The following is a 21,165-nucleotide window of genomic DNA, read 5'->3' on the forward strand; positions in this document are numbered from 1 at the left end:
TTATTCTCTAAAAGATGAGATGAAACAGTTATTTCATGTGATAAGGAAAGTGCTTAATAACTGTAAATTCCCCATTAACTGCCTTCTTACCCTAGACTGTGCTCAAATCGATTGTGCGAAGCACCTGGAAAAATGTAGTAACTGCCTCCCAACTGTTTGATATATCGAAGCCGCTGAAATTGAGGTGTGTCAATGATTCGGATGAGGAGAGGGTGGAGTTCAATGTGGCCATGGATAGGATCATTAATTACCTAGAAAATTATGTTTAAATTAATATCAGTAACAACATGTAAGTCCAACTAAAATTTTGTGCAACCGTTCCTATCTATAGTGCACAAAGCTATTCAATTGTTCTCAAGTAAGAACATGACTACAGGCAACAATAAAATATTAATATCATTACCTTATTATTACCAGACAGATCAAGTATATTAGATCAGGGTATATTTTACTTCTTCTTAATGGATTCTAATAATAGAAAGATTAGAATTTCAATCTTTTCATTTTGATTTGATTAGCCTTTAATAAGTTAGTCTTGAATTCAAGTTCAACATACTTACTTAACACACTCATTCAGATCATAAAAGCCATATTGCCATAGGCAATGTGTATATTTTCTCCCCAAATGTATCTATATACTACCTATTAGGGAGAGAGGGAGGAAGAGAGGAAGAAAGAAAGCTTCCTATCATATACATAAGAGGTGGGAAAATAAAATTCTGAGGCGGGAAAATTAAATTCTATATACTTAATATTACTCAGAAATACTTTTATTTAGTAAAAATAAATTTTACAATTATTTGTTACTCTAAGTTTAAACAAGGTTCAACATGGGTCAAGATTTAATGCTCCTCTATATTCTCTAAATAAAGATACTTCTTGGGGCACCTGGGTGGCTCCATTGGTTAAGCAACTGACTCTTGGTTTCGGCTCAGTCATGATCTCAGGGTAGTGAGATGGAGCTCTATGTCAGGCTGTGTGCTCAGCACAGAGTATGCTTAAGATTTTCTCTCTCGGGGGGCCTGGGTGGCTCAGTGGGTTAAAGCCTCTGCCTTCAGCTCAGGTCATGATCCCAGGATCCTGGGATCAAGCCCCCGAATCGGGCTCTCTGCTCAGCAGGGAGCCTGCTTCCTTCTCTCTCTGCCTGCCTCTCTGCCTACTTGTGACCTCTGTCTGTCAAATAAATAAATAAAAATCTTTAAAACACACACACACACACACACACACACACACACAAGGTTCTCTCTCTCTCTGTGGGGCACCTGGGTGGCTCAGTTGTTAAGCATCTGCCTTTGGCCCAGGTCGTGATCCCAGTGTCCTCGGATCGAGCCATATATCGGACTCCCCAGTCAGCAGGGAGCCTGCTTCACAGGGAGCCAGCCCCCCTGTGCTTGTGTTACCTCTCTTGCTATATCTATCATAAATAAATAAAATCTTGAAAAAAAAAAGAAGTGTTCCTGGCTGGCTCAGTGGGGTAAAGCCTCTGCCTTCGGCTCAGGTCATGATCCCAGGGTCCTGGGATGGAGCCCCACATCAGGCTCTCTGCTCAGCATGGAGCCTGCTTCCTCCTCTCTCTCTGCCTGTCTCTCTGCCTACTTGTGATCTCTGTCTATCAAATAAATAAATAAAATCTTGGAAGAAAAAGAAAATTTTTAAGGGATGCCTGTGTGGTTCAGTCATTTCATTAAGTGTCTGCCTTCGGCTCAGGTCATGATTCCAGGGTCCTTGGATTGAGTCCTATATGGGACTCCCTGCTCAGCAACGAGCCTGCTTCTCCTTTTCCCTCTCGCCCTGCTTGTGTTCCCTCTTTCACTGTCTCTCTCTGTCGAATAAACAAATAAAATCTTAAAAAAAAAAGAAAGAAAAATTAAAAAAAGATTCTTGCTATCCCTCTCCCTTTGCCCTTCCTCCCAGTATGAGTCCTCCCTCTCTTGCTATAAAATAAATAAAATCTTAAATAAAAAATAAAGATACTTGTTTTTTTAACTATCCACAACTGCCTTTTAAAGAGAAAGATACAAAACAAAAAATGGAATTTAATGAATAATCTAATTCATGATTTTCTTTTCTTTTTTTTTTTTTAAATTCATGATTTTCAAACTGCTTCAAATTTTTCCATTAAGTTTCTTAAAAATGTATGGAATTCTGTGAGGTGAAGGGCTTTGTATGTGTCATTTACTGCCATATTCTCAGAACTCATTACACGGCATAGTGCTTGACAAATAGGAGCTCAAATATGGTTTGTTTTTTTTTTTTTTTAAGATTTTATTTATTTGAGGGACGCCTGGGTGGCTCAGTTGGTTAAGCAGCTGCCTTTGGCTCAGGTCATGATCCCAGCGTCCTGGGATGGAGTCCCACATCGGGCTCCTTGCTCAGCAGGGAGCCTGCTTTTCCCTCTGCCTCTGCCTGCCATTCTGTCTGCCTGTGCTCGCTCTCTCCCCCCCTCTCTCTGATAAATAAATAAAATCTTTAAAAAAAAAAAATAAAAAAAAAATTTTATTTATTTGAGAGAGAGAGAGAACAAGTGGTTGGGAAGGCCAGAGAGAGAGAGATAGAGAAAAGCAGGTTTCCCACTGAGCAGGGAGAGGGATCCTAGGACCTAGAGATCAAGACCTGAGCCGAAGGCAGGTGCTTAACCCAGTGACTCACCCAGACACCTCCTAAGTGTTTTAAATGACTACTTTTGGGTGCCTGGGTGGCTCAGTCACTAAGTGTCTGCCTTTGATTCAGGTCATAATTCCAGGGTCCTTGGATTGAGTCCTGCATTGGGCTCTCTGCTCATCAGGGAGCCTGTTTTTCCCTCTCTCCCTACTTGTGTTTCCTCTCCCACTGTCTCTTCTGTCAAATATATAAAATCTTTAAAAAAAATAAGGGGCGCCTGGGTGGCTTGGTGGGTTAAAGCCTCTGCCTTTGGCTCAGGTCATGATCCCAGGGTACTGGGATTGAAGCCTGGAATCGGGCTCTCTGCTCAGCGGGGAGCCTGCTTCCCCCTTCCTCTCTCTCTTCCTCTCTCTCTACTTGTGATCTCTGTCAAATGAATAAATAAAATCTTTAAAAAGTAACAATAAATAAAATAAATAAATAAAATATTTTAAAAAAAGAAAGATATCTTTAATATATTTAAAATAAAAAAATCAATAAATGACTACTGTTAAGGAGGCTGGGTGGCTCAGTGGGCTGATTGTCTCCCTTTGGCTCAGGTCATGATCCCAGAGTCCCAGGATCGAGCCCCACATCTGGTTCCCTGCTTAGCACAGAGTCTGCTTCTCCCTCCCCCTCTGCTTCTCCCCCTGCTTGTGCTCTTTCTCTATCACTTATACTCTCTGACACATAAATAAAATATTTAAAAATAAATAAATAAATAAAGTTGAACTGTCATTGGAAATATACATATGTTAAGATGCTACTATAGGGGTACCTGGGTGGGTCAGTGGGTTAAAGCCTCTGCCTTCAGCTCAGGTCATGATCCTGGAGTCCTGGGATCGAGCCCCGCATCAGGCTCTCTGCTTAGCAGGGAGCCTGCTTCCTTCTCTCTCTCTCTCTCTCTGCCTGCCTCTCTGCCTACTTGTGATCTCTGTCTGTCAAATAAATAAATAAAATCTTTAAAAAAAAAAAAAGATGCTACTATAGTTAAAGTTTACCATGCCCGTACACAGAAATATATAAAATATGAATTAGAGAAGCTCAATGATGTAAAGAAGCTTAAAGGGTTTATCTGGTCCAACATCTGAAGATGTTGGTGATAAAGAAGTCATTTCCTTTAAAAATAGCTCAATTCAAGTTGCACACTGACAGCGTGAGTCAAGTAATGACTAGAATTTACAACTTTGTTAAACAATGTGTATGCATATTAACAAAGATGAGATTTATTTTATTTTTTTTAAGATGAGATTTATGGTTGATGACTGGTATTATATTTTTTCACCCTTCTCTATAAAGCCACTTTATCACCATAATAAACTATACCAAGTTCAGTCACCTCTAATAATATACCAAGAATGACATCAAAGTATTCCTGGAATAGAAGACAAGAGTCAATGTTGTTAAATTCAACCTCTGGATGTCCCTATCAGACAAGAAAATGTTCCAAAATCTTTAAAGATTTATGTAATTGAGGGGGGCAGGCAGAGGGAGAGGGAGAGAGACTACTAAGCTGAGCTTAGAGCCCAAATCTGGTCTTGATCTCACCACCCTGAGGGATGTTCAACCCAGGTGTCAAATCCCAAAATCTTTAAATATATGACAAGCAGGGGAGCACCTGGGTGGCTCAGTGGGTTAAAGCCTCTACCTTTGGCTTGGGTTATGATCCCAGGGTCCTGGGATCAAGTCCCATGTCGGGCTCTCTGCCCACTTGTGATCTTTGTCTGTCAAATAAATAAATAAAATCTTAAAAAAAAAAAGATCTGTAAAATGATTAAGTGCCTTTGATGCATTTTGACATGAAAAGTGTAAATTATATGTTAAAAATGTTTTTGTTTTTTTTTTTAAAGATTTTATTTATTTATTTGACAGAGAGAGATCACAAGTAGGCAGAGAGGCAGGCAGAGAGAGAGGAAGGGAAGCAGGCCCCCCGCTGAGCAGAGAGCCCTATGCAGGACTCGATCCAAGGACCCTGAGATCATGACCTGAGCCGAAGGCAGCGGCTCAATCCACTGAGCCACCCAGGCGCCCCGTTAAAAATGTTTTTCAGTGAGTTCTTTTTTTTTTATTTTTATCTTTTTAATAGATTTTATTTATCTGTTTGAGAGAACGAGAGAGAATGCATGGGCAAAGGGATAGAAGGAAACGGAGAGAGTAGTCTCCACACTCTCATGGCCCTAGGACCCCGAGACCATGACCTGAGCCGAAAGCAGAAGCAGAGGCAGAGGCACCCCTAATTATGCTTTTAAAAAAGACAAAAAGATTTATTTGAGAGAGAGAGAGAGCATGCGATCGTGCACACGAAAGTGGGTAGAGGGGCAGAGGGAAAGCAAGAACCTCAAGCAGCTCCACGCTGAGCATAAACGCAACAGCAGGGCTTGATTTCATGACTGGAGACCATGACCGGAGCTGAAATTAAGAGCCAGAGACTCTGGGGCACCTGGGTGGCTTCAGTGGGTTAGGCCTCTGCCTTGGCTCAGGTCATGATATCAGGGTCCTGGGATCGAGCCCCATGTTGGGCTCTCTCCTCAGCAGGATGCCTGCTTTCCCCTCTCTCTCTCTGCCTGCCTCTCTGCCTGCTTGTGATCGCTCTCTGTCAGATAAATAAATAAAAAAGATCTCTCTCTGTCAGATAAATTTAAAAAAAAAAAAAAAAAAAAAAAAAAGAGCCAGAGACTCAATGAGCCACTCAGGTGCCCCATCCTTTTTTTTTTTTTAAAGCAAGCTCTATGCCCAGTGTGGGGCCTGAACGCACGACATGAGATCAAGAATTGCATGCTAAAAAGACAAAAAGAGTCGCATGCCCTACAGACTGATAGACGGAGCCAGGCACCCCAATAATTATCCTTATAGTGGCTCCACATCATTAATGAAATTTTTATTTTATTTTTATTTTTTTTTAAAGATTTTATTTATTTATTTGACAGATCACAAGCAGGCAGAGAGGCAGGCAGAGAGAGGAAGGGAAGCAGGTTCTCCACTGAGCAAAGAGCCTGATGAGGGGCTGGATCCCAGGACCCTGGGATCATAACCTGAGCCGAAGGCAGAGGCTTTAACCCACTGAGCCACCCAGGCGCCCTCATTAATGAACTTTTTTTAAAAAGATTTTTAAATTTATTTTGAGAGAGTGTGCACGCTTGTGTGAGTGCATGAGCAAGTGGGGGAAGGAAGGGGCAGTGGAACAGGGAAAATCTCAACCAGACTACACACTGAGCACAGAGCCGGACAGGAGGCTTAATTTCACACACGGAGATAATGACCTGAGCCAAAATTGAGAGTCAGATGTTTAACTGACTGAGCCACCTAGGTGCCCCTGATGAACTAACATTTTTAAACCATTTAAACCTTTGGGCGCTTGGGTGGCTCAGCAGGTTAAAGCCTCTGCCTTCAGCCCAGGTCATGATCCCAGGGTCCTGGGATCGAGCCCCGCATCGGGCTCTCTGCTCAGTGCAGAGCCTGCTTCTCTCTCTCTCTCTCTCTCTCTGCCTGCCTCTCTGCCTTCTTGTGTTCTCTGTCAAATAAATAAATAAAATCTTTAAAAAAAAAAAAGGCCATTTAAACCATTAAATTATAACATTTAAACCATTTTAATGCTGGGTAAGAAGTTGTTGGTAATTCAAGTTATATTATTTCCTATTCCCTTTCCAACTATTAACGAGTATGAATATATTAAAGTGTTTTGATCAGTGTTTATACTGTTATTTTTATTCTCCCAGTATTATTTAATATAAACTACTCCTTACCCTTACTTGTCACTTTTAAAGATTATCTGATACGTTTCAAACAATCCTTTTGTCTATGCCAAACACTGAGGATGAGATGAGTAAGGTACCATTCCTCCTGCCCTCTGGAGGAAATAATAGAATATATGTCCAGAGTAGTGGCAAGAGAGAATGGTAAAAAAGAAAAAGGAGAGAGGGGGAGCCATCAGAGAGATACAGAGCTGGTGATGTTATAATTTAACACATATTAAGAGAAAGTACATAAAGCAGGCATTTCACTCCCTTTAAGATTCATTTTACAAATTAGCACCTGTTAGGTGCTATTTTAGCACCTATTAGATTGAACACTATAATTCCTCTTTACTGTTACACAATTCCCAGTTTCAGAGACCAACTAAATTTAGCATGAAAAAAATTGACCCAAGAATAAGTATTGATCTTGGGTTAGGCAATGGTTTCTTGGCTATGATAAGAGACATCCTGGATATGATTGAAAGACAAAAAGAAAAAAAACTAAGGGCACATGGATGGTTCAGTCAGTTAGGTTGTGATCCCAGTGTCCTGGGATCAAGCCCCACCTTGGGCTCCCTGTTTAGCAGGGCCTGCTTCTCCCTCTCTCTCTGCTTGCTGCTCCCTTTGCTTGTGCTCTGTCAAATGAATAAATAAAAACTTATAAAAAAAATAAACTGGACTGTATCAAAATGAAAAGCTTTTGTGCTTTAAATAACAGCACCAAAGGGGTGCCTGGGTGGCTTAGTGGGTTAAGCCTCTGCCTTAGCCTCAGGTCGTGATCCCAGGGTCCTGGGGTCAAGTCCTGCATCAGGCTTTCTGCTCAGCAGGGAGCCTGCATCCCCCTCTCTCTCTACCTGCCTCTCTGCCTACTCGTGATCTCTCTTTCTCTCGGTGTCAAATAAATAAATAAAATCTTTAAAAATAAATAAATAAAATAAAAAATAAAGAACAACACCAAGAAAGTAAAGATGATCCAGAGAACAGGAAAAAATTTGCATATCATATATCTGATAAGGTGTGATAAGGGACTTATATCCAAAATAGGTAAAGAATAATTTATTTATTTATTTATTTATTTTAAGTAATCTCTATGCCCAACGTGGGGCTTTAACTCATGACCCTGAGATGGAGACCTGCACACGTTACTGACTGAGCCAGCCAGGAGCTCCAACTTGTAGGTTTTAAGTGACTGAATCATGAGCTTCGTGAATTATATCTCACTAAATCTGTTCTTTAAAAAAAAAAAAAAAGGAGAATAAGAAGCTGATACCAAATTAAAATAGGAATCAATTATTTGTTCCACTGTGCTGCTGCTGGAACTAAAATCATATAAGCTATCACTTTTATTACTATACAGTGACTTACTGACTAAAGTATTTAGTAACTTTAATATATAGTCTCAACAACTATAATTTATAATCTATAAATATGGTTAGTTTCCCGTTAGTTAGTTTCCTATATTCTATAAATATAGTTAGTTTCCCGTTTCTGACAAAAAACAGAGTAAAAGTGAGCAAATGAAACTACTGACCGTCTTGAATATTACTTCAAAAATATTTTGTTGTTGGGGCGCCTGGGTGGCTCAGCGGGTTAAAGTCTCTGCCTTCGGCTCAGGTCATGATCCTCAGGTCCTGGGATTGAGCCCCAAATCGGGTTCTCTGCTCAGCAGGGAGCCTGCTTCCCCCTCTCTCTCTCTCCCTGCCTCTCTGCCTACTTGTGATCTTTGTCTGTCAAATAAATAAATAAACTCTTAAAAAATAAAACCTATAGTTAAAAAAAATTTTTGTTGTAAATTGTAACTGTGAAAATGAGGTCACATGATCTCATCTAATAAAACTTCTCTATGTCCTTTCTGAAGAAGACACCCTATGCTGCCCTTCTCATGAAAGACAAAATAGATTACAGGAGAACAACTTTCTTCCAACTACAAGACAAAATTGTTAAATATCATCTTTGAAAAGTAACTCAATTTAATTCTTCATGAAAAGAATAAGGTATTTTAATATTAGGAAGCTTTTTCAGAAAGGGCTAGGATTTGATTATTCTTCAAATAAAATACTTGCTGTAAGAACCACCACTTGAGAGGCGCCTGGGTGCTCAGAAAGCCTCTGTCTTCAGCTCGGGTTGTGATCCCAGGGTCCTGGGATTGAGCCCCACATCAGGCTCTCTGCTCAGTGGAGGGCCTGCTTCCACAATCCCTCCCCACCTGCCTCTCTGCCTGCTTGTGATCTCTGTCCATTAAATAGATTAAAAAATCTTAAAAAAAAAAACAAAACAAAACACCATACCTGGTCTATAAAATTATTGTAGGCCCAAACCAAATACATTCATTAAATATTTTCAAATATGGGACACCTGACTGGCTCAGTCCATGGACCATGTGACACTTGATCCTGGGGTTGTGAGTTCAAGTCTCGTTTGGGGTGTAGAGAGTACTTAAAAACAAAAAGGCAAGGGAAGAGTGCCTCGGTGGCTCAGTGGGTTAAGCCTCTGCTTTCGGCTCAGGTCATGATCTCAGGTCCTTGGGTTGAGCCCCACATCGGGCTCTCGACTCAACAGGGAGCCTGCTTCCCCCTTTCTCTCTGCCTACCTCTCTACCTACTTGTGATCTCTCTCTCTGTCAAATAAATAAATAAATAAGATCTTCAAAAAAAAGGCAAGGGGGCTCCTGGGTGGCTCAGTCAATTCAGCAACCAAGTCTTGGTTTCAGAATAGGTCATGATCTCATTGTCATGGGATGGAGCTCTTTGTCAGGCTCTGTGCTCAGTGCAGTCTGCTTCATATTCTCTTTCCCTCACCTTCTCCCTCTAGCTCACATGTACCCTCTCTCAAGTAAATAAATAAAATCTTTAAAAATAAATAAATAGGGGTGCCTGGATGGTTCAGTCGTTAAACGTCTGCCTTCAGCTCAGGTCATGATCCCAGAGTCCTGGGATCGAACTGTGCGTCAGGCTCTGCCTTCAGCGGGGAGTCTGCTTGAGATTCTCTCTTTCTCTGTCCCTCCCCCCAGCTTGTATGTGCGTGCTTACACTCCCTCTCTAAAATAAATAAATAAAATCTTTAAAAAAAATTAATAAAACAAATTCCACATGTGTTCATTCTAAGTTATATCACTTTATATTAAAAAGAAACATGACATGGGGCGCCTGGGTGGCTCAGTGGGTTAAGCTTCTGCCTTCCGCTCAGGTCATGATCCCAGGGTCCTGGGACTGAGCCCTGCATTGGGCTCTCTGCTCAGCAGGGAGCCTGCTTCCTCCCCTCTCTGCCTACTTGTGATCTCTATCTGTCAAATAAATAAATAAAGTCTTAAAAAAAAATGACAGACTCTGATTTCTCTTACCTTCATTGAATCACCATAAATTCCACTCAGTTGTTGGATATAATTGTGCAGCTTCTTTCTGTCCCCCAAGGCACTAAAATTATAACAGGATAAGTAAATCTATCATTATTTGCTTAATAATAATCTCTAGAGTATATAACAGTATATAATCAACTCTAAATTATCTACATTAATATAATGGGAGGTCAGATTAAAAGGAACAATTAATAATTCAGACATACATCCCCCCCAGAAACTCTCCCTTAGGCTTTTGCCCTTGATCTTCTTCCCTTGGTAACTCAGACTTCAACATCTCCTATGTCTCTACTAAGTGCTCAATTGATACTTCAAACTTATTTTAATCTAACTGAAGTTGACATCTTCCCTCACAACCCTGAATTGCATGGTTTAAGATAGCACTCTAAAGTAGAGCACAGGGAAAAGGACTTTGAAATCAGAAGTGATTCATATCTGTACACAGACTCTGTATGACCTGGGGGGGTGGGAATCACTCGGCCTTTTTTAGTACATAAATGTTCTTATCCATAGCACAGGAAATATGTGAGTACTAGGTATGACTCATGCACAAATCAAATCTATATGAAGGTTATACCTTTACTTGTACCCATCTTCCTTTGTCAGTAATCCCTCATAATGCTCTAGTTTCAATAAATAAATTTAATGGGACTTAACATAAACAGATCAAAATCCATTAACTCATTGTCCTGCATCATTTACGCTTACTGGTCCAAGCAAGTTAGCCTGACACCTGGCTAATTATTAACAGAAACAGCAGGCAAAGGGGCAGAATTTACTAATCTACTAGCTAATTAGACTGAAAAATAAATCTTGCGCTCAAAGTCCTAGATAGTCAGAATCACTACAACTGGACTCTCTATTGTACTCTATGACTCATGGTAACTACAAAATCTATGAATGATATTCTTGGGATGTACAGAAGCATTATCACAGCTGATAAATCATAAAGCAGCATGCCTGTGTTTTCTTATTTCCCTATCATCTTCATCAGGTTGTTGAAGGGAAAGGCCAAGCTTGGAGAAGTAGTTATAGGTGATCTAAAACTGAGTGAGGTTAAGTATCGTTGCACAGTTGAGTATAATCACGAGTCACAGCATAAGATAGCAAACCTAAACCAATCTCGCTGCCCAATATTTCCCTGAACTAATACTCAACATTCATCATTTAATAAAACCCCAAAAGAAACTATTCACAAAGAAATCACTGATTAAAGTACATAAAAATAGCCAACCAAAATCTAGCAGTTTTATTTTAACAAAGGGTATAACAAAATACAGTAATACACATATACATTTTGAAGATTTATTTATTTATTCTAGAAAGAGGGAGAGAGAGTCCCTGTGTGTGAGTGGGGGGTGGGGCAGAGGGAGAGGAGAGAACCCTCAAGCAGACTCCCTGCAGAGCATGGAGCCCAACATGGACCAGATCCAAGATCCCAAGATCATGACCGAGCTGAAATCAAGAGCTGGGGGCCAAACTGACTGTGCCACCCGGGCACCCCAAAATAAACAGCACTTTAAATAAAAATTTAAAGTAGACATGGGCGGGGGTGCCTCAGTGGCTTAGTCAATTGAGCCTCCTCCAACTCTTGATTTCAGCTCAAGTCATGATTTCAGCTCAGGTCATAATCTCAGGTTGGTGAGATCCAGCCCTGTGTGGGGCTCCATGCTCAGTGGGGAGTCTATTTCTCTAACTCTCCTTCTGGTCCTTCCAACCCCCTGTCGTGCACACAGGTGTATTCTCTCTCTCTAAAAAAAAAAATAATAATAAGGAAATAAATCCTTAAAGTAGTCACAGGCCATAGTTAGACTATAGGAAGATTTTATTTCGGTATTTTACAATTTTTGAAATCTAAAATTTCTTACAACTGATATAAACATTTAATATACCAATTTTTTTACTTGTTAGCAAAACCTTTTAGTGTAAGCCTGATGATTCACAGACCTGTACCTCTGGGCAAATAATACATTATGTTAATAAATACATATGTTAACACATATGTTAATAAAAAAATTTTAAATCAACGGTTGATCGCAAACTTGAGAAAATTTAAGTACTTGTCTAAACTGGATCCCCCCTAGAAAGCAGAGTCTTGAACAAGAGCTTACAGATAGGTCATTTATTTTAGGATATGAATCCTAGGAAAGGTGAAAGAGGAAAGGAGGGGAAAAGAGTACAAGGCTATATTAATAAATTGGTTGAACTTGTACTACTGTTAACAACTTTGACTGGTCCTACTGGGATCATCAAAGGCAGCTTTATACAGCAGAATTTTGCCATAATGGAAATGTCCTATATCTGCCCTGTCCAACATGGTAGCCACTAGTCATAAGTGGCTACTGAGCACTTGAAATATGGCTAGGTGAGGAATTGAAACTTTAATTTAAATTAATTTAAACATGGAGCTAGTGGCTGCTGCATTGGAAAACACAGCCCTGAGGAGTCCTGAAGAATCCACCTCAGAGTTATAAGGTAGGTAACAAGCTGTGCTGGATAATGTTCCGCTGAAATTCTATTTTGTTCACTCATGTCTCCCAAGTTCCTAGAAAAATTCCTAACACTCAGTGGGCCCTCCATAAATATTTGTTGAATAAATAGTAGTATCCAAGTCCACAAAGTAAATGGTTCTCTTTAAAAGCAAGACTCTATTAGAGCAAATGTAATTCAATTAAAATAGTAAGCAATTATTATACCTTAGTGGGCGCCTGGGTGGCTTAGTGGGTTACACTTCTGCCTTCAGCTCAGGTCATGATCTCAGGGTCCTAGGATTGAGCACCAAATTGGGCTCTCTGCTCAGCAGAAAGCCTGCTTCCCCCTCTCTCCCTCTGCCTGCCTGTCTGCCTACTTGTGATCTCTCTCGCTCTGTTAAATAAATAAATAAAATCTTTATAAAAATTAAAAAAAAAAAGGAAGTAGTAAGGGGGACTTTGGGAGGACTGAGTGGGCTGAAATGTGATTATGAAAGAGGCAAGATGAGGTTCTTGAAGATTCTGATCCAAAGGACACGTTTATTAAAATTCAAATAAATGTGCTAAGGTAAAAAAAAATGTTCTAAGGTTATTTTTCTCACAATTTGCTTCTATTATCAACTACTAAACAATAGTACAGGAAGTAATTCAGTATAATCCTTTGTTTTGATTCTTTGGTTACTGTTACTACAAACATTTAGCTAAATGGAATTCCAGAAGGAAAAAACCTTATTTCACCACTGTTGCCAATTCTCTAAAAAAACCCCCAAAACAAAAAAAAAGCCCTAAGTCTCCATTTTAAGGAATATTTAAATATTTGCTCCTCTAGACTCTGAAACTCCCAGCCTTATATAGGGATCTCTGCCTATAATTTATTAAGGGCCAACACGCGAATCACTTTATGTACATTGTCTCATTATTATTTTCCATTTGACAGGTATAGAAACCGAAGAGTTGGGGCGCCTGGGTGGCTCAGTGGTTTAAAGCCTTTGCCTCAGCTTAGGTCATGATCCCAGGGACCTGGGATCAAGCCCTGAATCAGGCTCTCTGCTCAGCAGGGAGCCTGCTTCCTCCTCTCTCTCTCTCTCTCTGCCTGCCTGCCTCTCTGCCTACTTGTGATCTCTGTCTGTCAAAAAATTAAATAAATAATCTTTTTAAAAAAGGAAAAAAAAAAGAGAGAGAGAAAAAAAAAAGAAACTGAAGAGTTAAATTATTTGTCCCAAATCACACAACTAAAAATGGATGAAACTACTTTCGACTGCATCTTTAAATCTAATACCAGCCATACATTTCAGTCTTGAGATAGCTTTAGGAAGACCTAGAAACATGTTCAAGATAGGCTACAGCCTTGATTTTTCTTGCCAACAATTCCCCCCATCAGTTCTTATATATTTTATGTTGTATATAATTCAATTATTCTGAACTTGAGAATAAAAAGTTGATCACTGAAACTTCATGAAGGCTTGTCAGCAAAATTTTGTAAAATAGGAATCATTAGCAATAGTAACACAGGAATTGCACAACAATAACAAAAACAACTGTGTTAACCAGCAGACAAGGGCTTCTGTTTTAAAACACTCTCTAGATTTAAAATGAGGACAGTTAATAGATTATGGGCTTTGTCCCTTACAGGTGAATAAAAAGGTCATAAGTATGCTTGGCTACAAGGTGAATTTTATCATTCTTACCTTATCCCAAGACTTTCAAGATCAGACTCATTAAGATGGAGCAGTGTCAAACCCGTGATTTTATTTTCTTTGGAAGAAAGAGAGAAAAAAAAGAAAAAATGGTTTCAATATTTACAGCATATGCTTTTTTATTTCTCTTAATTTAGATTTGCCAGAATTTACTCAGATTGACATTTACTAACCACCCACTCCAGGCAATGAACTGTGTTAAGTACTATTTTCTTTTTTTTAAGATTTTATTTATTTATGAGGGGCGCCTGGTGGCTCAGTGGGTTAAGCCCCTGCCTTTGGCTCACGTCATGATGTCAGCAGAGAGCCTGCTTCTCCCTCTCCCTCTGCCTGCCTCTCTGCCTACTTGTGATCTCTTTCCCTATGTCAAATAAATAAATAAGATCTAAAAATATATGTATATTTTATTTATTTAGGGGAGAGAGAGAGAGAGCGCGTGCGAGCATGAGCAGGTGGCAGAGGGCAGAGGCAGAGAGAGAAACAGACTCCCAATTGAGCAGGAAGCCCCATGTGGGGCTCGATTCTAGGATCCTGGGATCATGACCTGAGCTGAAGGCAGATGCTTTACCAACTGAGCCACCCAGGTGCCCCTAAGTACATTTTCATTTGTCACTTGGAAAGGTTTTTTTCTCAACATGGGACTCAAAACTCACAACCCCAGGGTCAAGAGCCCACATGCTCTACTGACTGAGCAGCCAGGAGCCCATGCCACTCAGAAAGTCTTCATTTTAAATAGATAACTATATCAATAGGCTTTTTTTGATAAATCAAGTAAAAAAATTTTTTTAAGATTTTATTTATTTATTTGACAGACAGAGATCACAAGTAGGCAGAGAGGCAGGCAGAGAGAGAAAGGGGGAAGCAGGCTCCCTGCTGAGCAGAGAGCCCAATGTGGGGCTTGATCCCAGGACTCTGGGATCATGACTTGAGCTGAAGGCAGAGGCTTTAACCCACTGAGCCACCCAGGCACCCCAAATCAAGTAAAATTTTTTAAAGATTGATTGATTGATTTGTGAGAGAGCATGTGCGTTCGAGTGAGTGCACAGGGAGAAGGAACAGAGGGAGAGGGACAGAGAACCTCAAGTAGACTCCACAGATCCTGATGCAGGCAAGGCTCGAAGTCATGACCTTAAGAGCAAGACTTGAGATGAAGCCAAGAGTCGAGCGCTTAAAGGACTGTGCTACCCAGGCAACCCTCAAGTGAAATTTTTAAAATTATTTGAAAAACTATTTGCAGGGAATTCCAAGTTGCAAAATTGGCAGCTTCCTTCTAAAACAGGTGAGGTTTAGGGTGGGGAGTAGGGGTGGGAAAGAAGTGTAAATCTATTGTTCATAGAATAGTCAAGCCAAAACCATAGCCTGGGAGCACTTAGGTGGTTCAGTAGGTTGAGTGGCAGACTCTTGATCTTGGCTAAGTTCTTGATCTCATGGTTGTGAGTTTGAATCCTGTGATAGGCTATGTCCATCCTACTTAAAACACACAAAAAAAGAAAAAAAGAGCAATTTCAAGTTCAGTAAAATTTCATTTAGTATTTTTACTCTAGTGCTATCCTGGTTTTCTAAAAATACCCTCAATAATCTCTAAGACATATTTGAGATGCCTGGCTGGCTCAGTCAGTAAAGTATGCAACTTTTGATCTTGGGGTTGTTGAGTTTGAGCCCCACTTTGGATGTAGAGATTACTTAAATAAAAATTCTAAAAACTTCAGGAGCCTGGGTGGCTTAGTTGGTAAAGCATTCAACTCTTTTTTTTTTTTTTTTAAGATTTTATTCATTTATTGGACAGAGAGAGAGATCACAAGTAGGCAGAGAGGCAGGCAGAGAGAAAGGAAGGGAAGCAGGCACCCTGCTGAGCAGAGAGCCCAATGCGGGGCTCGATCCTAGCACCCTGGGATCATGACCCGAGCCGAAGGCAGAGGCTTTAACCCACTGAGCCACCCAGGCACCCCAAGCATTCAACTCTTAATCTCAGCTCAGGTCTTGATCTCATGGTTCTGAGTTCAAGCTCTGCACTTAAAATTAAAAAATACTAATAAACTTGAAGACTTTTTTTTTTCCAAGTCATCCTTGCGCAAGGGCCATGCTAACCTTCTCTGTATTGTTCAAATTTTAGTATAGGTGCTGCTGAAGCGAGCACTTGAAGACATATTTTTCTAAAAAGATCCTGAGTTATGCAATTATGTAGTTTTCCACAAATGGAATTATGTTGTTTATAATTTATTTTTTCACACCTATGATGTCATAGAAATCTTTTCTGTCAATTTTATTAAACCACATCATTTTTAATGGCTGCCTTATATTCTACAATTAGATGCCCTGTAGTATATTTAACCAATTTTTTCCTGAGCCTTATGCTCAGAAATGAGTATACCTAAATGAGTATACCTTAAAATGAGTATACCTAAACCGATATGATAGTTATTGTAAAGATTTAGAAGATAAAATATGAGAAGTACACAGAACAGTACTTCACACAAAGTAAATGCTGAGGAAATGTTAGGTATCACTATTATATATAACTATTATCAATGGATAGATTAGTTCTACTTTCTTGCTATTTATAACCAATGGTTAAAAGAATGACCTTGAATATATTTCTTTGGACACCTGTACAATTCTATCTGTAAATTTCTACAAGTGAAATTTCCTAAGTAAAAAAGTATTACCAAGCCATCCATGGTTTGACCCAATAGACACTTCCATCAACTTCACTGGATTACCCATTTCTCTTATTATCAATCTTTAAATATTTTCCTATTTAGGGTTGCCAGCGTGGCTCAGTTGGTTAAGAGTCTGTTTTGGGCTCAGCGGGAAGCCTGCTTCTCCCTCTCCCTCAGCGGTTCCCCCTGCTTGTGTTCCTTCTCTCACTGTGTCTCTCTCTGTCAAATAAATAAATAAAATCTTTAAAAAAAAAAAAAAAAAAGGAAAAGGAAAGGGACCAACACTTTGTATGTAGTTTTGCCAAATAAAAATAAATCCAGGGACACCTGGGTGGCTCAGTTGGTTAAGCAGCTGCCTTTGGCTCAGGTCATGATCCCAGCGTCCTGGGATAGAGTCCGACATCAGGCTCCTTGCTCTGCAGGGAGCCTGCTTCTCCCTCTGCTTCTGTCTGCCATTCTGTCTGCCTGTGCTCGCTCTCTCTCCCTCTCTCTCTCTGACAAATAAATAAAATCTTAAAAAAAAATAAAAAATAAAAAATAAATAAAAATAAATCCAGGGGCGCCTGGGTGGCTCAGTTGGTTAAGCGGCTATCTTTGGCTCAGGTCATGATCCCAGCATCCTGGGATCGAGTCCCACATCGGGTTCCTTGCTCTGCAGGGAGCCTGCTTCTCCCTTTACCTCTGCCTGCCACTCTGTCTGCCTGTGCTCACTCCCTCTCTGACAAATAAATAAATAAATAAAATCTTTAAAAATAAATAAATAAATAAACCCAGACTAAGATAGGGATTAGAAAGAAAGACTATTGCAATAGGGAGAATGTTGAGATTTCAGAAATCTCCAAAGTCAAACAGAAGAAGGTGCTGCTATTTTTTATCAGGTAAAGGAGGGGCAAGCAGAATCTTTAGGAAGTGACCCTACTGGGGTCTGACACAACAATATCCTGCTATGCTCAGCCGATTCCAAGAGAAGCTGATCATAGAGCAGCAGTCCACTTTCTTAGTGCTTGATGCAGTTTAGCGGCAATCAAGAGTTCAGGGCCCTCTAAGAGAGAGAGAGAAGCCTGACTAATCTTTGGTCAGGACAAAACAAACAGTTAAGAGATGAGCAGTTGTGGGGGTGCCTGGCTGGCTCAGCCAGTGGAACCATGACCCTTGATCTTGAGGTTTTAAGTTTGAGCCCCTGATAGGTATACAGATTACTTTAAAAAAAAAATCTTGGAGCACCTGGATGGCACCTTAGTTGAAGGTCCAACTCTTGATTTCTGCTTTGGTCAAGATCTCAGGGTCATGGGATTGAGATCTCATGGCTGTGGGATGGAGCCCAGAATTGAGCTCTGGGCTCAGTAGGGAGTCTGCTTGGGATTTTCTCTCTCCCTCTCCCTGCCTCTCTCCACCCTGCAATATTTCTCTGAGAATAAATAAATAAGTCTTCAAAAAAAATTGTTTAATTAAAAAATAAAAATAAAGAACTTTATTTTATTTATTTATTTGACATAGAGAGAGAAATCACAAGTAGGCAGAGAGGCAGGCAGAGAGAGGGGAGAAAGCAGGTTCCCTGCGGAGCAGAGAGCCCGACGTGGGGCTCGATCCCAGGACCCTGGGATCATGACCTGAGCTGAAGGCAGAGGCTTTAACCCACTGAGCCACCCAGGTGCCCCAAAATAAAGAACTTTAAAAGAAAAAAGAAATGAACAATTGTCCCATGTGGTCAGTTTGTTTGTTTGTTTTTTGTTTTTGTACCAATTAAAAGCATGTAGTGAGGGGCGCCTGGGTGGCTCAGTTGGCTAAGAGTATGCCTTCAGCTCAGGTCATGATCCCAGGGTGCTGGGATCCAGCCAGGTTGGACTCCCTGCTCAGCAGAGGAGTCTGCTTCTCCCTCTCCCTCTACCCCATCCCCCTGCTCATGCACTCGCACTTTCTTTCTCTCAAATAAATAAAATCTTTAAAAAAAAAAAAAAGAGGGTCACCTGGGTGGTTCAGTGGGTTAAAGCCTCTGCCTTCAGTTTAGGTCATGATCCCAGGGTCCTGGGATCAAGCCCCACATTGGGCTTCTCTGCTCAGCAGAAAGCCTCCTTCCTCCTCTCTGCCTGCCTCTCTGCCTACTTGTGATCTCTGTCAAATAAATGAATAAAATCTTTAAGGGAAAAAAAAAAGCATGTAGTGAATTCGAATTTCGCTAGTATTAGACTAGTATTAGACTGTGGGCTCAAGAGAAAAGATGATTCTGAAGGCTGATGAATTATTCTTCAGAACATCACTGAGGGGCACCTGGGTGGCTCAGTCGGTTAATTAAGCGTTGGCCTTCGGTTCAGGTCATGGTCCCAGGGTGCTGGGATGGAGCCCTAGGGAGCCTGCTTCTTCCTCTCCTCCCCACTTATGATCTCTGTCACTATTTCTGTCTCTCTCTCTCTTTCAATTAAATAAATAAAATCTTTAAAAAAAGAAAAACAGGGGCTCCTGGGTGGCTCAGTGGGTTAAAGCCTCTGTCTTCGGCTCAGGTCATGATCCTGGGGTCCTGGGATCGAGCCACGATCTCTCAGCGGGGAGCCTGCTTCCTCCTCTCTCTCTCTGCCTGCCTTGCTGCCTACTTGTGATCTCTGTCAAATAAACAAATAAAATCTTTAAAAAATAAAAAATAAATTAAAAAAGAAGAAGTACAACAACGACATCATTAAAACAGAGAGCCCACAACATAGCCAATCATATTTTGGAGACATAAAATATAAAACTACTTCATTCCCACCTATTGCTATTCAGAGAAAGATTCCATCCAGAGTGGAGGAAAACCAAAGGGTAGAGGAGAAAAGAGAATTACAATTCCCAACACCATCAATCTATATTTTTTAACTCTTTCAACAGTTAAAGTTCCTCCTACCCTAGATAAATGGGACTCCACCCCATAATGCAGAAGTTTACTAAATTTGTAAATGATACCACCTTCCTATAGAACACTTCAGAGGATAAGACAGAGAGAGGTTAAACTTCATATCCATTAGGGGAAGTTGAGTAGATTTCAAGTGGATGGATACTTGAACTTGAGCCAGTTGCTTAAAATTCACAACCCACACATCTCCCCAAGGGATGTGGCCAAGTTGTGGGCTGCTGGAAGTTCAGTGCTCAGATTTAACTAGGGAATAGGACTTTGGAGAGTAAACATAAACATTACCAAGCTTTACAAGTACAGTCAAACATATCGAGCTCTACTGGGATGCTACAATAAGGCAATGGGGATTCAGGGATTAACAAAGCATGCTTCCTCTTCCTTAAGAAAACCCCCCCTAGCCTTGAAAGATGATGGGAGGAAACAGAAACTTAAAAGCAGCAGCACATACTCTAAGGTGGAAAGTGTTCAAGGAGCTGCAGTAGTAGCACGGAGGGGTCTCCTGAGCCCGGGGTGCCTGAAGGACAGGTCTGGGGAAAGCGTTCTAAGAAAAGGAACGGAGAGGGGCGCCTGGGTGGCTCAATGGGTTAAGCCGCTGCCTTCGGCTCAGGTCATGATCCCAGAGTCCTGGGATCGAGTCCCACGTCCGGCTCTCTGCTTAGCAGGGAGCCTGCTTCCCCCTCTCTCTGCCTGCCTCTCTGCCTACTTGTGATCTCTGTCTGTCAAATAAATAAATAAAATATTAAAAAAAAAAAAAAAAAGAAAAAGAAAGAAAAGGAACTGAGTCCGCCTATCCCGCACTGAGGTGGCAAGTTTCCAAAGAAACCCACCAGCATCAGACCAGGCGCCCCACCCAAGTTCACAGTCCCCAAAGCTGTCTTTCTTCCAGCGGGTCCCCAACTCCAAAAGCCCCATTTCTCCTTACTCCATCTCAGGGTGCACTCCGGGAGCCTTCTGTACCTCCCAGCACCGGCTCTCTCCTCCCCGCCTCAGGTTTCCGTTCTCAGATGCAGGTCATTCCTCCCGTAGGGGCCTCCCCCGACCCCCTCCCCACCCCCGCCTCAGGTCCACCCCTGCGGGTGCCTCCCCGCGCAGGTCTTCCTTCCCTGCTTCAGGGCCCCTGCTCAGGAGGGCTCTCCGCCTCAGGTTTCCGTTCTCCGCCTCAGGTCAACCCTGGCTCGGCGCCTCAGGTCCACCCCTTTGGTACCTCCCCGAGCAGGTCTCCCTTCCCCGCTTCGGGACCTCTTTGAGGCCCCCAGCTCACTGCCCCAGGGCGCCCTCTCCTCAGGCCCTCAGCCTCCGCCTCCGGTCGCCGTCCCCCGGCCCCTCAGCCCTCTACCCCGGGTACCTCGGAAGCGGTCCAGTAGTCGGGGATCTCTGAAGCCACTGCGCTCTAGGAAGCAGCACACCTGCTCCGGGCCCCAGAACTGGGGATCTGGGAGGAGCTCGGGGCCCGGGGACCTTTCCGCCGCCGCGGAACGGTTGTTTGGAGGGGTTCTTGGGCTGCCATCGCATCGGGGCCGCTTGAAGGGCTGTTCCGAGTTGGCTCCCTGCATGGCTACCACCAGCGCCAGGCACCGTACAGTCAAGAACCGCGGCGCTTATCCCGCGCGCAAGCGCACTGACTGCCGGTCGCTGAGGACGAGCCCGCACAGCACTGCCAGCTAACTGGCCTCCCGCGCAGGCGTACTGACAGCTTAGACCTTGGGGCTGGGCAGCCCAGCCAC

General features: G+C 41.7%; 1 protein-coding gene and 1 non-coding gene across 8 annotated transcripts in view; both read right to left on the bottom strand.

Moving 5' to 3' along the window:
* Positions 1-21,126, bottom strand: part of SAMHD1 (SAM and HD domain containing deoxynucleoside triphosphate triphosphohydrolase 1) — a 59,191-nt gene extending 38,065 nt beyond the window's left edge. For 6 of the 7 annotated variants that reach the window (XR_006607864.1, XR_006607863.1, XM_045084175.1 and 3 more), the window contains exons 1-4: positions 20,787-21,126; positions 13,889-13,955; positions 9,715-9,787; positions 91-251 (exon numbers count right to left, since the gene is read on the bottom strand). Coding sequence is in view for 5 of the 7 variants with exons in the window: in XM_045084175.1 (XP_044940110.1) it covers positions 91-251; positions 9,715-9,787; positions 13,889-13,955; positions 20,787-20,994 (509 nt within the window). In the remaining 2 variants the exon portion in view is untranslated. The remainder of the gene's footprint in view (positions 1-90; positions 252-9,714; positions 9,788-13,888; positions 13,956-20,786) is intronic. The other variant, XM_013053332.2, reaches the window with a different exon arrangement.
* LOC123393152 lies at positions 15,928-16,034 on the bottom strand. The gene has a single exon (XR_006607887.1). It is a non-coding gene; the product is annotated as a U6 spliceosomal RNA (small nuclear RNA).
* Positions 21,127-21,165: the final 39 nt, after the last annotated feature.

Source organism: Mustela putorius, unplaced genomic scaffold (assembly GCF_011764305.1).
Source record: "Mustela putorius furo isolate JIRA1106 unplaced genomic scaffold, ASM1176430v1.1 tig00000743_pilon_pilon_pilon, whole genome shotgun sequence".
NCBI lineage: Eukaryota > Metazoa > Chordata > Mammalia > Carnivora > Mustelidae > Mustela > Mustela putorius.